Genomic DNA, 12,832 nt, shown 5'->3' with positions numbered 1-12,832 from the left:
GATGCAATCAGCTGGTTTTCCTTTGATAAACTGTTTTGAGGTGACATAATGTGAATTGGCGCAATAGAAATAAACAGAATTGAAATTGAACTGAAAGTCCAGACCTGCATCCAGCAGATAATCTGCGGCAGGAGTCATGTTCATGGACACCAGTCATCCAGTCTGCTCCAGAGTTTTTGCAGGGAAGACTGGTGAAAAAGTCGCTCCTCTAAATGTAAAACTGGTGCAGACCGACCTTAAAGACTCAGCGCTCAGATTGTTGCTGCTAAAAACTGGGAACTAACTAGGTAGAAATAGAATCCCTAGACCCACTATTTGGACGAGGACTAAGCCTATCGCCATGGAGACCTGGGGAGACAGACTGGATGCTATCAGCACTGCTCACATGGCATGTATGAACGCTATATGAAGCAAATGAATGTATCTGTTCCTGTGAAATAGAAATAAAAAACTGCTGACTTTGAGGAACCAAACGGAGGAAAACTTTCTAAAAAAAAAAGGTTTAAACTACAACGATAACCTGTCCTTTACTTTCACTTTTGATGTTAAACTTGAATAACAACAAAGATGTGAAAGCAGCAGGTTGGGCCTTTTCTGCACCATAGATGAATAAACTGTGGTCCTCAGACAGCAACATTTTACCATAATGATATATAATATAATTATAATGTTTTATTAACAAAAATATTTCCACTCCTTTGTGGAAAAAGGCTCCGTATCTGTCCTGCAGTTTGTAACTTCATTATTGTTTATCTTCTTGTTATCTTTTCCATTTGACCTGTAGATTGTTGCACAGACAGGTGGGCCCTCATGACCCCCCACCTCTGCAGCACCACTACAATGGTGCTGCACTAACCGCACTGGAAAATGCATCCAGAAAACACAGTGTGACGAGGAGTGTATCCCAAAAATAGGTCAGATGGACTGAATGTCTGTACTGCTTTCATTTCTCCAAATATGCTGACATGTGCTCCATCCCATCTGTCATTGTGGCCACGCCTCCTTCCAGCCGCGTCGACTGCAGACCATCAGACACGCTAAGCATCAACAGCCTGTTTCATTCTTCTGCTGGTGAAACATGTTTCCCTTTTCCTGCTCCTGCTCATCCCAATAATTAGGATCACTGGATCTTTTTCTCATTTCATTTGTATTTAGAGAATGTTTAAGAAAAAAAACAAGTTGTTGTTGGGATTTTGTTTTAGAATACAAATATTTTCAAGGAGTGGAGGCCTAGTGGTTGGAGCATTTCATTCTACCCCCAGAGGTTCTGAGTTCGATCCCCACTCCCACAGACTGCCACTCTGGGTCCCAGAGCAAGACCCTTAACCTCACACTGCTCCCAGGGCGCCGCACAATGGCAGCCCACTGCCCTCAAAGGGGAGGGGTTAAATGCAGAGGTAAATGTATCCGATGTGAGATCAATAACGTTTGATTATTAATATTATTATTACATTGAAACACAAATAATTTTTATCATTTTGTTTAAAAGGAACGAGCAAAATTCTGAAATCTGTTTAATTTTCTGTTTCATTTCAGAAAAACTGAATTTAGAACAGAGAAAAATGTGTTTTTCATGAGACAGGATGCGGATGTTTATTTAACAACAGCACCAAGAAAACTGAGATCTGAGGAGGGATGGGGGGGTGGGGGGTGTTGCCCTGTAGTTGGTGGGTTGCTGGTTCCACTCCCTGCTGTAATCATCTTTTTTATCGTGTAAAGCAACCTGTCTGAAACATAAAGATGAGCTAATCAGGGATGTTAGCGGCTCCAGGTTTGATTAAATGATCCACAGAAAAAGAGAAATATTTGCTTTATGGAATTTTAGGAAATACACTGTTTTAGGGTTGGCGTTGTTTTTTCAGGGAACTATAAAATCATTATAATCTGCAACATTTGGGATTAAAACAGATGCATGTTTGACAGTAAGGCAGCAAACTGAGCTTTCTGTCCGTCTTTTTAAGCATTTTAAAACCGGAAATCATTTGTTAAAAAACAACATGTTGATTGTATAAAGCGCTATTTTCTGATATTAAATGATGATTCTGATGTGTTTTTACTGCTGCTTTAATCTGTAGCTGTGAGACCAGATGAGCTGATCAGTGTTTGCTGGGAGGGTTTGCTTTGCGTCTCTTACCACTTGTTTTCACTGAATTTGTAGCGGTGGTCATCAGCTGGGACCACATCGATGAGGAGGATGTATTTGGTCTTGGGGTTCATCCCGCTCACTTTGGCCTTGTAGCTGGGAAACATCCTCCTGTTGAAGAAAAGGACAAAGCAAACAATGAGGCGCAGGATGAGCCTCTCCTAAAGGATCCGACTTCAGCCGTTCAAACTGCTCCATCCCCATCATCTGCTCCGTACCTCTATTCTATATCAGCTTATAGTTCATTTATATTTCTATGGTCCCATTTTAATACTTCTGCATGTATCTGATCCTTTGTTCCACTGATCAGCCGGTCAGGCCTTGCAGGAGACTGTGGACCAGACACCGCAGCATCCAGGGGCCACTCAGACGACCACGCACACAGGAACTCACACCTACAGCCAGCGGCTCTGCTTCAGAGAACATTTAGACAACAAACAGCTGTTTGCAGAGCAAGGAGCAGATCCAGCAGGCCAGGGAGGAAGTTCTCTGGAAGGATGAAGTTTAGGGGTCAGAATGGAGCCGACCTGATCAGAGCCTTTCAGCTGCTGAGAACAAATTCACAAGGCATCTTTTTCAGATTTCTATTTGTAAAAACAAATCAAAACCAGTTTAATTTCCCTTCAACTCGAAGTGCTTTTCAAAAACTTCCCGGGAATTCTGGGATCTTTTCCATTAACTGCTTCAGAGCAGCAGGCTGGGCTGTAAAACACAAAGGAAGCTACATTTGGTGGCCCTTTTCTCAGAAACCAAAACCATTTTCTTTCCATCTGCAGCCGTCGGCCTTCTTATAAAACCCTAAGTGGTTTTTAATGGCTGCTCAGCTCGGACAATTTAAACAGCTGGCTCCTCGTTGCTCAAGAAGTCAGGCCTGCAGTTTATCCCCGGGTCCTCGTTCAAACATAGAGCTGCACCGTCAGAGCGGCTGGGAAAGCAACAGGACCCGGCTTCATGCCTTCTCCTCTGATTGGTGCAGTGGTTGATCTTCAAAGACTGGTATCGCTGATCATGTTACTGTAAATATTCTCTCACGTTAGACGGAGGGATTGAGCGCAGGTAATTTAAATCTCTCTGAGGCTTCAAATCCAATCAGAGGGACGGATCAGATCTGCTATCATCCTCGCTGAAAGACAGCTTAATCTGAGGGGAACATTCAAAACAGACCTCTGCTCGTCTCATACCCCGCTTACCCCACCCAGAGCAGACGGAGGCCTGAGTCAGGACATGTGGGCCCTGGATGGGGAGAACATATCTGTGTTTAAAGGTGATTTAAGTGATTTTCATCAGGCAGATCCTCGGACCCCAACATGTCAGTGAAGCTTTCATGTCTGCTGGGCTAAAATTGGCCCTCCTCATCATCCTCATCCTCCCTACCATCTCCCATAGAAGCATCCTAGGTCCGTTCTGCAGAGGGAATCATCAGGGACGACTTTCTCTAAAATTATTTCCTTTACGCCGCAAAAAATTGGAATCTAAACAAGACAATTTTTCTTAAAATAAGTTAATTTTTTGTCTTCAGTTGAGGAGGTAAGTGAGACACTTTGCCAATGGAACAAGACAATTTACATAAAAAAAAATGTATATACTTATTTCAAGTGCATATTATCTAATTATGTTATTTTAAGAGTATAAATATAAATTTTGTCGGCAAATCATCTTATTTACCTGCTTAAATTAAAGGGAAATACACCAAATTTTTTGTTTGCAGAGTCAATTGCAGAGGAGCTTAATGGTTCCCAGCAGGTCTGGGCGATCCCAGCTGCAGGCGCTTTAACAGCACTGCAAAAAACCATCGAGAAATAACATTTCTTAAATGAAATGTATTTAGCCTTAATTTGAGGAGCTAAAGAAGATGATCTGCTAATGGAATGAGTAGCTTTACTGTTAAAATAAGATAATTAGATAATGTGCACAAGACAATTCCTTGTTTTCTTATTTTAAATGTGAATTGTCTTGTTCCATTGGCAAAATGTTTCTATTACTTCCTTAATTCAAGAAAAAATGCACTTATTGAAAAAAAAAGACCCATTCACTGCAAAAACAATCTGAAATTAAGTAAAAATTTCTTAAATCAAGTGTATTTACACTTCATTTGAGTAGGTAAATAAGATAGTTTGCCAATGGGATGAGTATTTTTACACTTAAAATAAGATAATTAGATAATATGCACTTGAAATAAAACAATGCTATTGATTTTTCTTATTTCAAATGTAAATTGTCTTGTTCCACTGGCAAAGTCTCTCATTTATCTCCTCAAATCAGGATAAAATGCACTTATTTTAAGAAAAAATGACTTATTTAGATTTACATTTTTTGCAGTGTTGAGATATAGATTTTTTCCCGTGAGGAAGCTGCACTGGAAAAACTATCTAGAATTAAGTAAAATGTCTTAAATTAAGTGTTTATCCTTATTTTAAGCAGGTAAATGAGACAGTTTGCCAATTGAATGAGTATTTTTACTCTTAAAATAAGACAATTAGATAATATGCCCTTAAAATAAGACAACTCAGTGTGTTTTCTTATTTTAAATGTGAATTGTCTTGTTCCATTGGTAAAATGTTTCTATTACTTCCTCAATCCAAGAACAAATGCACTTATTTTAAGATAAAATGACTTATTGAGATATTGATTTCTTCCAGTGAGGAAGCCGGTCTACTGAGACACGGCTCAGTCCGGGTCCACAGCCGACCATGAGGCCGTGTGACTAAATGAGCTTCAGGAGAGGATGAGAAATGGCAGTCAGAGTGTCCATGTGTGATATCAGTGTCAGGGTGTGTGTGTCTGCGGCCCGGCCAGCTGTTTCCATCAACATGTGTCGGCCGTCCAGAGATCCATTCCTTCTCTGGGAAGCTCCAGCGCCACAGTCAGATCAAAGAAGCACCAGGAAGGGGGGGTGAAAGCGTTTGGGGAGTGGGGGGGTGTTTAAACGATGGAAAACGCAGTACTCAGGCCTTCTGAGGGCGCCGCATTTCCCTCATCAACCTGCTGCCCTTTGACGGCTGTGTACACAGACGCAGCGTGAGGGAAGCGCCGCGCCGGGGGCTTTGAAGACGGAGGATTCTGGCTGAACGGTGACGCTCATCATAACACGACCTGGACCCGGTTCTGTTTGGTGTTTTAGAAACGGCCTGCATCTGTCCTTCCTCTCCCACCACCTCGCCTCTTCACACTTCATAGAGATCTGCAACCAGAACTGTCTTTGACTCTGATCTCCATGTCCGTCAGGCGGCACCCTATAAATCCATTTATCGTCCTATTAGTGTCTAAAACTGACCCTTTTTTCAAACATTCCTTAAAATTCACCTTTCCTCACTGAGAAAATCAATCCATTACTGAGTCCAGCTGGTCCTGAACTCTGTGGTTCCCAGCAGACATGTTGGAGCGTTTCAAGCTTCTACACCTAATGCCAAACTATGCTTTACAAGTAGGAGCAGCTTGGTTGGGATTTCATTTATAGTCACAGAATCAGAAAGAAAAGCAACAAACTGTCGTTCTGCTCAGAATAATGAGGAGGGCCGTTCAATAAGTAATGCCTCTAACAGGGGCGCCGTATTGGGGGGGGGGGGGTTAGGAAGATGCATAGGGCCCAATGTCCAAATCCAGCAGTTAAATAAATAAATGTTTGTGTTCTCCCACATTTTTCAGCAGTGAAACAAAGTAAAGAAAATACAGTCAAAAATAATTTGACCATCCAAGTTTTTTTTTTTTTTTTATCTACCAGCAGTTTATGCAGTTTATGGTTAATGTATATTAAACTTTTTTTGTGTTCTGATCATTTTCCTTTGTGGTTTTAATTTAAATTTACAATTTAAATGTGAATGATACTCTTCAGTGCATCTTGATAGCAGTTTTAAAGGTTGCATACATTTTCTTTTTGGGGGGGGGGCCTATATCAATGTCTTTCATGGGGCCTCAAATTCCTGGCGCCGCCCCTGGCCTCTGAACCACCTCACATTGTTTAATCTAGCTGAAATTTTGCATGTGCAATGAAACAATAATCGACCATCCCTGATGTCACAGTGGAGGAACTCACTATCTGCATCTTAACCATCACTATGGGGAGCAGTGGGCTGCCACTGTGCGGCACATCGGGGGTAAGGGTAGGGATGCACGATGTTGGGATTTTGGCCGATATCCGATATGCCGATATTTTAAAACTCATGTAGCCGATAACCGATATCGATACCGATGTTAAAGCTGGACAAAAATAAGTAGTCATTGAAAATAGCAGTTTTGTTATCCATTTCTGACACTTTGAAAAATAATAAACTCAAATATATTTTCATATGCTGATATCAAATAGATTTTTAAAAACGCGGTATCGATCTATTTTACTTTCAAAATCTGGTGAAATTTCATCGTTCTGTTACAAACTCTCGTGATATTTTGCAAATTCTTGTGAGATTTTGTTAGTAAAATAGATCGATACCGCGTCAATATATCAACATATAAAAATATGGCAACATTTGGTGAATTTTCGGGGGATTTCGTAGCATAACGATGACATATAGCAATATTTCATTAGTAAAAGAGATTGATATGGTGTTTTTAAATGGCAATATATCAGCATATGAAGATATTGGGATATTTTAATGGATCAATATTTTTTCCCTCGTCTTTAGAAGTTTTTGAGTCTGTAAAAAAGAAGTTTTTGAGGAAGAAGAAGTATTATTATTATTTTTTTTTAGACTTTAGAAACTCAGAAGCTGATCAAATATCGGGTTAAATATCGGTGGGGGGGCCGATGTCCGATATTCAGTTTTAAGGCCAATAGGGGGCCCATTATATCGTGCATCCCTAGTTAAGGGTCTTGCTCAGGGACCCAGAGTGCGACTGTGGGGATTGAACCGGGTACTTGCAGCCTTCTCAGAGTGCAGAGCACTGCTCTAACCACTAGGCCATAACTCCCCATTGGTCTATCTCTGTAGATGAAGTAATAAATGAACTAATGGTGTTTCCAGTTTACAGCTTTTTAAACTGGTTCAAGTCTGAGTGTCGAGCAGTTATCTGCACACCAGCGGAGACTTTGATGAAAAGGCCACATGATGCCCATCATATGACTGCTCAAAACTCAACATTTCAGACCTGACTCAGGTCAAAACGCCTGTAAATCAGAAAGCCCATTCAGCACAGAGCTGTAATTTACCGCTTCATTTATAGAGATATAAATAGTTGCACAAGCAACAGCTGGAAGTGGATTAGAGGCATCACTTATTGAACGGCCCTTTTAAAACAACAGCAGGAGAACCAGGCGTCACCTTCCTGCTTCTTTTTATAGTTTCAGGTCCAACATGTAGTTCAGCATATTTCTGTGGATTATAATCTAATCCTGTAGGGTCCAGTTAGCTGCAGCACATTCAGTCCAGTCTGTCTATATAACACCAGGACCTGAGCTGACAGGTCCAGGTTCTACCCAGAACCTCACTAATCCAAACATGCTTGAAGGTAAAAATCTGATTTTCTGTGAGAACTTTCAGAACCAGCTGAAGGACCCGGCTGGTTGGAGCCCGTCTGGCTCCAGACTGGGAGCAGGTAAACCCAGCAGGCCTCCCAGCCCAGCGCCGCGTCTCCAAGGAGTTCCCAAATGGCTTTAAGTCTTCAGAAACCACTTTATCAGCGAGGGAAGCGAAAGGCTATCTCCTCTAGTTATGAAGCATTAAGGAAAAAATGCGGTGACCTTTTACTGGGAAAAAAGAAAAACAATAAAAATCATCTAGTGAGGGATGAGAGGCAGAGGTCCATTCCAGTATTCTCCTTCTCTGGTTAATGTCCAAAGGCTTCACTGCGTAATCCTGAGGCCGCATTAAATCCAACAAGGCCAGCAGTCATTTGTGGTTTCAATTAGGTATGTGGCAGAAACGTTCTGTCTCTTCTTGAAAGATAAAAGTCTTCTCCGTTCATTTTAGCTGTCCACGGCACTGCCTGCAGAGGGGTCTCCTTCTCATCACCCACTTGCTATCATTTCCCCTCCGTTTTCCACAGATGTTGAAGAATGGGAGCGGCTTTCAGCACATAAAGCATTCAGCCAGTTTCTGTTGATGTGGAGAGAAATTCATTTCTCTCAGCGAAGGGTTTAGAAGTGAACCGTTCTGCTGTTCGGGGTTCATAAATCCTGGACCTTAAGCTCCAAAGCCTTCAGGAATAGTTTCTTTGGCCTGAAAAATGAGCAGCTAGCTGTGATGCTGCAGCTTCAGCTCTGAGCTGCTCTGTCTCTAAATCTGCTGCACCTCCAGCTTTAGCTTCATCTTACTTTACAAGGTCGCACTGCGCTGTGAAATGTCCTGGAGGTAGATCAACTCTAACATCTGGACAATCCTTTTTAATAAAATGATAAAATGTCAGCCGCGATAAAGCAAAGATAACACAGATCTCCTGAATGTCTATGAGTCGCATCACGGCGGAGCGGTGAACTTTAGAGAACTCTACCGACCTTCCAGCTTTGGTGATGATCATCTCCGTCCCAGCCTCATGGAACCTCTTCCACAGCTCCCTCTCATGAAGGACCACCTTAATGTTCTCGATGTTCTGGAAGAGAGCAGAACAGTTCAAACCGTCTGCATGTCTGCATGTCTGCACCACCACTACCTGGAATATCAAGAGAAATTAGTGCTGATTATTGCTCTTTTCTATCAGCCTCTATCTGTACCTGGTCTGGGCCAGAGGAGGTGGGAGCGCTGGGAGCACTGGGAGCGCTGGGAGCTGTGGACGGGCCAAGCTGTGACCGGTCTGGAAAAAGATCCGTCTCCCCGGCGGGCCGGACCCGGCTCACAGGATCATCCGTCACAGCTGAAGCCTTCTCCTGCAGCATCTCTGCAGCATTACACAAATACTCAGCTGTCAGATTTATCAGTGCTCAGAGGTCACCGCAGGGGTCACCGTGCAGCCGACCCCAAACTTTCCAAAAAGAATCTCCTTCCTGAAAATAAACCCGCCGCCTGTTTTCTCTTCTCACACACACACACTCAATAGATGTGGATTTAATGTAAATACATTCAATGTTTGTGAAAAGTTTGGTGACTGGCAGCCTCTAAAATTCCACTACGCTGTGATTTTGACCTCATTTGTTTTATACTTTTTATCATCTCAGATATTATATCAGTTCATAGAAAGTCTGGTTGTGTTGCTTTTGTTATGTTTAAATTCAAAAAGAAAAAAAACAAAGAAAATTTACAGTGTCATTTGCCATCTTTTTTTATTAAGTAAATTAATTATTTATTATTTATGAAAAGAAACTATAAATATAGTTAATTAATTTAATTTAAAATCAAATTGTTCTAACAATTTTAACAGTTTTAACCTAAATTATCTAAAAATGTATTTTTGATATAATTAATTAACCCTGGGACAATTTTCTCCATTTTTCACATTAAATTAAAACCTCTAACTTTTACATATTACCAAAAATACAATCGCATTATTCTATTTTATTCCATTTTATTTCAAATATTCATATTTAAAAATATAATATTTAATATCTTTCCTAAAAAGGAAAAAATAAAATTATAAAATTATAATTTAAATGGCTCCATTATTTAAAATAATCAGTTATATTTTTAAAGGATGCATAATCCTTATTTACACCTAAACGAGTTTCACAATCAGTCGGTTTAAAGTCAGATTATCACCAAAAACAGCTCAAATTGGTCGGTTTCTCTGCAGACTGAAATCCCACCGTGTGAGACGGCCTTCAGAGAGCTTTATAGAGAGCGTTCCTTTAGATCTGCCACTTCAGATCTGGTTCACATAGGTCTTTCTAAACATTAGTGGAGTGGAGCTTCAGCTGGCAGTAAAAGGTAGACTGATCCTCATGCTTCTTCATTCCTCTCGGCTCTCCTGCTGCAGCTGGAAGCTCCAATCAGGGCCTGGAAGGTGTCAGGCAGCTCCTGCAGAAAAACAAGCTTTTCTCTGAGGGCTTCTTCTGTGTTTGCATCACAATGAGTTAAATAGTGCAACCACTTTTTGCATTTTCTTAATCATATTTAGTTACTTTAACACAATTGTTTTATTTACTACACTGCTAATATGAAATATTTGTGTTCAAGTAATTAAATATGATTAACAAAATGCCAAAAAGGGTTGCATTATTTTTTTCAGTGTAGATCAAAATTAGATAATATGTTGTAGCTGCTGCATGCTTTTTTTGCAGGTCTCTGACCATCATAAATATAACAGATTATCTGTCAAATAAAACCCCAGCAAACATCTCTGGTTTGCAGCGTGTTTTGAGCAACAACTGCAGAGAGTCTGTTCATGTTGGATCCCTGCTGCTGTTTATTCCTCAGGCCGACTGTTGGTGCAGCAGACCTGTAAACGAGAGCAGCCCCTCCAAGCTAAGGAAGTGGGACACAAAGCACCCAGTGTAAACTAATGGAGACATTTGTGAAAGCTAATAAAGATAAGGACTGACACAGCAACAGCCCGGCTGAGAATCTGGGCCTTTCACTGATCCAGCGTAACCCAGCAGTGAGAACTCAACTTTCCTCTGTCACTAAATATCCCTGTGAACAACTTGCTGCAAGCAATGCTATACTACTACACTAAGAACATATAAAAACCTAATTTCTCTGTGTTCAGAACGCAGCAGGTTCATTGAAATGGGTGTAAAATCCATCAAGTGGTCTGGACTTTTCCTTCTGCTGCTGCAGTGAAGTGTTTGCTTTAAAGCTGGATGCTTTGAAAACATCACAGTGGAGAAGAAGACGACGCAGCAGCAGCAGCAGCGTCTGCATAGCAGCGCCTGCATAGCAGCGTCTGCATAGCAGCGTCTGCATAGCAAAACATGTCTTATAAATCTGGAAAACTCTCATCAGGAGAAAGCACTCGGTGAAGGAGCAACGTTATAAAACTCTGTGGTGAAAAATGCTTGAATCATTTACAGTCTATTCATCTTCATTTCTGTTTTGATATTTCTGCTCTATGCTTCCAAACGCCTTCCACTCTGCTGCTAATACACCTGAAATTCCTCTCTAAGGAAATTAAACATGACATTTCTGTTCTACTCTAAATATTCCCTGCTAACGACTGATAATAGCTGCAATATCTGCATGAATCATTTGACCAAATATCTGCTCTGCTGCATTAAACTCTGCAGCCAGCAGCTTCCAGGCCTGAAAACAAAGAAAGGTCAAAGAAATAAAATCATTAAAAATCTTTGCGCTTCCTGATGACCTGCTAGATTTATCAGACTCAGGAGTTAGCATGAACATTTATATTTAAAAATAAAGTAATAACTTTAACTATTTAACTAATTTTTAAATAACATAAAAATATATTAAATGTTAGTGTTTAAGGGAAACATTTATTAAAAAAGACATTGTTATTGTTTTTATAGTATAATTTAAATTATTTAATATTATTTAATCTATGTTTTATTATCATTATCATCATCATCATTATTATTATTATAATTATTATTAGTGGTTTCTAAAAACAACAATTAACGTCAGAGGAAAAAACCACCCTTAGGCTATTTTAAAAATAAAATCGAAGAGAAAAGCAGGAAAAGGATGAAAAGCAACAATTCAATAAAATTCAAACAATTTACGCGCAAAATCATTGAGATTTATTGCGGATCTAGTTTTCTTAGATCTGCCTCCTCACTCAGCCTGACGTGGAGTTTTTTTTTGCGGCCTAAAGTCGCTCTTTGAACCTGATAGATTATCTATGGAGACAGATTAGGGTGATGGGACGGAGGCCTTTCATCTCCAAGCAGAAAGAATCAGAATGTAGGAAAATATAAAACTGCTCCTGGGATTTAAACTGAACATTTCCCAGAAATTATTTATGGAGGGAAAATCTGGCTATTTTTACCAGAATAAAAAAAAAAAAAAAAAGAGTTTTGTTTTATTTTAGACTTTTAGTGTTTTAGTTCATATTTTTTTATGATCTTCTTCTAAAAGACGTTCCTGCAACACATCAAACTTTCTGATAGAAAATTAATCTGTTCAATTTAAATCTATCAGCCTAATTCGGGATTAAACCGTAAATCTAAAGAGTTTTTCCTGCAGCCTCCCATCAGCGGACCGATAAAAGCTCCGGATCTTCACCGCCTGACTGGATCCGCCGCTCCTACCTGATGCGGTCACCTCTCATCCCCGCGCTCTGCTGCTGCTGCTGATGATGATGGTGGTGATGAAGATGATGGTGATGATGATGATGGTGATGATGGTGAAGGTCTGTCTCCCTTTCACTCAGCCGCAGCGCGCGGACCGGCTCCCAAAGCTGCGGTCTGTAGCGGGTGGCTGCTGGTTCTGTTTGGAGCCGCTCAGATTCTCTGGAGCCCATCTGCGCTCTGCGCATGCGCAGTGGGAGAGGGGGTCTGCTATAGGCCGCTGTGTGACTGATTGGTCCAGTTTCCTCGGAGGGTCTAATTCAGCATCCACCCGCTGAAGGAGCCACCAGCACCACCAGCACCAACCAACCACCAACACCACCCAAACCACCAGCACCACCCAAACCATCAGCACCACCCAAACCATCAGCACCACCCAAACCACCAGCACCAACCAACCACCAGCACCACCCAAACCATCAGCAGCACCCAAACCACCAGCACCACCCGAACTACCAGCACCACCCGAAGCACCAACACCACCCAAACCATCAGCACCACCTGAACCACCACCCGAACCACCAACACCACCCAAACCATCAGCACCACCTGAACCACCATCACCACCTGAACCACCA

The 12,832-nt window shown here is 41.1% G+C and overlaps 1 protein-coding gene across 1 annotated transcript in view; it reads right to left on the bottom strand.

Annotated features, from left to right (window-relative positions):
• LOC107091210 (T-box transcription factor TBX4-like) overlaps window positions 1-12,378 on the bottom strand; it is a 33,712-nt gene extending 21,334 nt beyond the window's left edge. The window contains exons 1-4 of the mRNA XM_015385003.1: window positions 12,216-12,378; window positions 8,790-8,953; window positions 8,574-8,668; window positions 2,135-2,254 (exon numbers count right to left, since the gene is read on the bottom strand). Of these exons, the coding sequence (XP_015240489.1) occupies window positions 2,135-2,254; window positions 8,574-8,668; window positions 8,790-8,951 (377 nt within the window). The 5' untranslated portion in view covers window positions 8,952-8,953; window positions 12,216-12,378. The remainder of the gene's footprint in view (window positions 1-2,134; window positions 2,255-8,573; window positions 8,669-8,789; window positions 8,954-12,215) is intronic.
• Window positions 12,379-12,832: the final 454 nt, after the last annotated feature.

The sequence above is a fragment of the Cyprinodon variegatus genome, unplaced genomic scaffold (assembly GCF_000732505.1).
Source record: "Cyprinodon variegatus isolate N-32 unplaced genomic scaffold, C_variegatus-1.0 Scaffold329, whole genome shotgun sequence".
NCBI lineage: Eukaryota > Metazoa > Chordata > Actinopteri > Cyprinodontiformes > Cyprinodontidae > Cyprinodon > Cyprinodon variegatus.
Note: the sequence above shows the minus strand (reverse complement) of the source record. Positions and strands in the feature narration are given on the sequence as shown.